Here is a 3,110-nt window from a genome sequence, read left to right as displayed (position 1 = left end):
AAAAATAGTATGGAGGGGCAGCTTGGTCCAAAACTGTTAAAATCAAATTTTCTTCACGATTATTTCCTACTGCTTACATGAGACCAGATTTGGAGGTTGAGCAAAAAGAACCATATCAGCAAGTACCTACCTGTACATGGAACCATTTTACTATAAATAGAGTATTTCTTTCCAATCGTATTCAAACAGGGAAACGGGTATTATTATAAGGGAAAAAAGACTTACTCTTGGGGTTTGATGAACTCTCATAGGCCAAGAAGGGAACATGTCAAAAGTAGCCGATGGCCTTGGTACTGTTGTGTATAAAACTGCAACAAAATTACACAATTAAAAAAAATCTTTTACAATAAATCACATCCAAGAAATTAAAAACAAAACATAATCACATTAAAAAAGATTGAAGTGGGTAGAAAATGGATAGCTAATCCATATCTTTTGACACTTTCAAACCCTCTTTTTCTAATTAGACATACTAATAAATGTATGTTCTTGAGGGTGTGGTTTTCAAGTAACAGATAAAAGTGAACACGAACTCAAAACTCAAAACTCAAAACTCAAAAACATACAGGACAGTGAAGCAGGTCCATCCCATGACTCCATTAAAGTTGATGACCAGGGAAATCAAAACTACTATTGTTATCTTTTATAAGAAGACTTCAAGTATCCTTCCACTTGTATATTATATATTATGGGGGTGTTTGGCAAAAAAAAAATGTATTGCTTATTAGCTTATAACTTATTAGGTTATAAGCTAATAAGTATGGGGTAACTTATGAAAAAATGACTACTTAATAGAGGTTTCCATCAGAATAAGTTATTTTTTATCCAAACACTTTTTTTTAACTTATATATAGCGGTGTTGAACCTCTAATAAGCTAATAAGTTGTTTTAATAAACTTAGCCAAACACCCCCTATATCAATCAAAATCACCAAAAGTTTCCCTATTTAAACAAGTATCACACTAGAAAACACAAAGTTTGACAGAGAAGAAAACTCCAACAACAATGAATTTAAGGAGAACTGAGAATGCACATATATCTTAGTATTATGAACACACAATGACTCTTAATTTATCTTATTATTGGATTGGAACAAGAACAACTTAAATTAGAATGAATAATTAAAATGAAATACAAAAACTTTGCAACACAAGGAATATAATGGACTCTGTAGTTTTGATCAGCATCATTTTGAGCTTACTCAAAATACAACAGTCTTGTTGTGTTGATAAGGTAGAACGCGTAACTCACAATATGACTTGATTGCCTTCATAAGGCATTGTTTTTCAAGATTCTCAGATTTCTGAATAAAACTCAGCAAATTATCCTTGTGCGAGACTCTCTCAACCTGCAAACCCAAACAGAAACTATTTGACTTTTCACCTTAGCATATATATATATATATATATATATATATATATATATATATATATACTGCATACTACTGATACTGAGAAACTTAAAACTCTTTGATTACCATCTGCTCAATGATTGGGCCCCCATCAAGCTCCTCCGTGACAAAATGGGTTGTGGCACCAATCAATTTGACCCCAGCTTCAAAAGCCTGTCATTCTACAGTAAAAAAACATAAAAACATAAAAAGCTTAAAACAGAATTTGGAAATTGGAACACAGAACCTGCCTGCCTAGATGGATTTCCTCCCTTGAATGATGGCAATAAGCCATGATGTATGTTGATCACATCCTTCCCATATCTTTTCAAAAAGTTTCTAGACAACACCTGTCCTGGGTAAATAAACAAATAAGACCTTTTTCCCAATCCTGCTGCTATACTACTTCTAGAAAAACATTTACCTGCATGTATCTAGCAAGGACCAAGAAATCTGTATCTTCAACCAACCCCAATATCTCATCTTCTACATTCTTCTCCTTTGACTTGGACAGATAATGATATGGAATCTCATGTCTTTCAAGGAACCGCATCACATGGGTATTCCCCACCCTATCATGATTGTTGTTCAAAATACAGACATATTATACACATCATTTACTGGTCAAAGATAACAAGTAATAAAAAAATTTCCAGACATTATGTTTCAAATGGTTCCTCTAGCCTACCCTCCTGATTACTAATTATTACTTGTTTTCTTAAATCTCTTATTTGTTGTTGCTGCTATTTGGTTCATGTTGGTTGCTAGTTGCACCCTGATTTTATGCTTGATCACTTTGTCATACATAAAGAAAAGAAAGATGCCCAACGTATACAGGGGAAAAAATCCATTCATTGATTGGGATAAAAAAACATACAAAAGAAATACGAACCTCCTTTGAAGTCATTCAATCTGGCTAATGCAGAAAACGGATCGTCGTCGGTATCAGCAAGTGATGACTATATTCCTTTTTCTCTATTTCTTCACATCACCATGGCATCTCCGACCCACCACGACCGTCGATGAACACCAACAGCAATCCCTTAAAATGTTATGAAATTGAGGCTGACCCGCCACCGACTGAATCGCCACAGTAGCATATTGCCTGGAGAATCCAAATAAGAAAGAAGAGGTGGGGAAAGGAAGCAGATGGCAGAAGGAAAGGAAAAGAAAGAAAATAAAATAAAAGGAGTCGAGACGAAACCTGAAAGTATTCCACTGGACCAAGAAAAAACCCTAAATCTTCTCATTTTCTGCAATCGATTGTAATAATCACATCAACATGGCACCTCCGACTCACCACCACCGTCGATGAAGACCAATCGGGAAATCGAAGCAGATCTTTACCATTTGCGTTCATAAAGAGGTCGGAGTGGATATTAGCGAAAGCAACGATGGTGGAGAAAATGAGAAAGAGTTAGGGAATCGATGCCCTCTACCAATTAGATCACACGGGACCAACAATTTTTCCTTCCTCCCAACCCCGAAAGACGTGGAATTAATGCCCTCTATTTTTGGAAGTCGGATCGATGGATACTCGTCCTTGTTAGATTTTTTAGGCTTCAAAATTGATAGATTTTTTTTTTCGATTCTTTCAAGTTTGAATCAGAAAATGAGAAAGAGTTAGGGAAATCAAGAGTGCAATGCTCGTCCTTGTTAGGTTGAAGATGAAAGATAGATAGAAGATAGAAAAAAAAAAGGCGGGTTTTCAAAATTTTGG

General features: G+C 35.2%; 1 protein-coding gene across 3 annotated transcripts; it reads right to left on the bottom strand.

Moving 5' to 3' along the window:
• Positions 1-1,060: 1,060 nt before the first annotated feature.
• On the bottom strand, positions 1,061-1,737 carry LOC145073949 (formyltetrahydrofolate deformylase 2, mitochondrial-like). 3 transcript variants are annotated; one of them, XR_013691613.1, is made up of 3 exons: positions 1,642-1,737; positions 1,478-1,564; positions 1,061-1,367 (listed from the first exon to the last, which is right to left on the bottom strand). XR_013691613.1 is itself a non-coding variant. In XM_079020413.1 (3 exons), exons 1-3 carry the CDS (start codon positions 1,683-1,685, stop codon positions 1,202-1,204), a joined length of 282 nt encoding a protein of 93 aa, XP_078876539.1. In that variant the 5' UTR covers positions 1,686-1,737; the 3' UTR covers positions 1,061-1,201. The 3 variants fall into 3 exon arrangements, 1 of the variants encoding a protein (XP_078876539.1); XR_013691612.1 differs by having other exon boundaries at positions 1,061-1,348; XM_079020413.1 differs by having other exon boundaries at positions 1,061-1,348; positions 1,638-1,737.
• Between the last annotated feature and the right edge of the window lie 1,373 nt (positions 1,738-3,110).

The sequence above is a fragment of the Lactuca serriola genome, chromosome 9, assembly GCF_051521515.1.
Source record: "Lactuca serriola cultivar US96UC23 chromosome 9, Lser_US96UC23_V15, whole genome shotgun sequence".
In the NCBI taxonomy this organism is placed as follows: domain Eukaryota; kingdom Viridiplantae; phylum Streptophyta; class Magnoliopsida; order Asterales; family Asteraceae; genus Lactuca; species Lactuca serriola.
This window is presented reverse-complemented; position numbering and strand designations above follow the sequence as displayed.

Bases quoted from the DNA above. Each gene is read 5' to 3' on its own strand.
- LOC145073949 (XM_079020413.1), bottom strand. From the start codon at position 1,685: ATGGCTTATTGCCATCATTCAAGGGAGGAAATCCATCTAGGCAGGCAG. The intron at 1,565-1,637 runs GTTCTGTGTTCC...GTAGAATGACAG, and splicing joins AAATCCATCTAGGCAGGCAG to GCTTTTGAAGCTGGGGTCAA. The intron at 1,349-1,477 runs GTAATCAAAGAG...TTGGGTTTGCAG, and splicing joins GCCCAATCATTGAGCAGATG to GTTGAGAGAGTCTCGCACAA.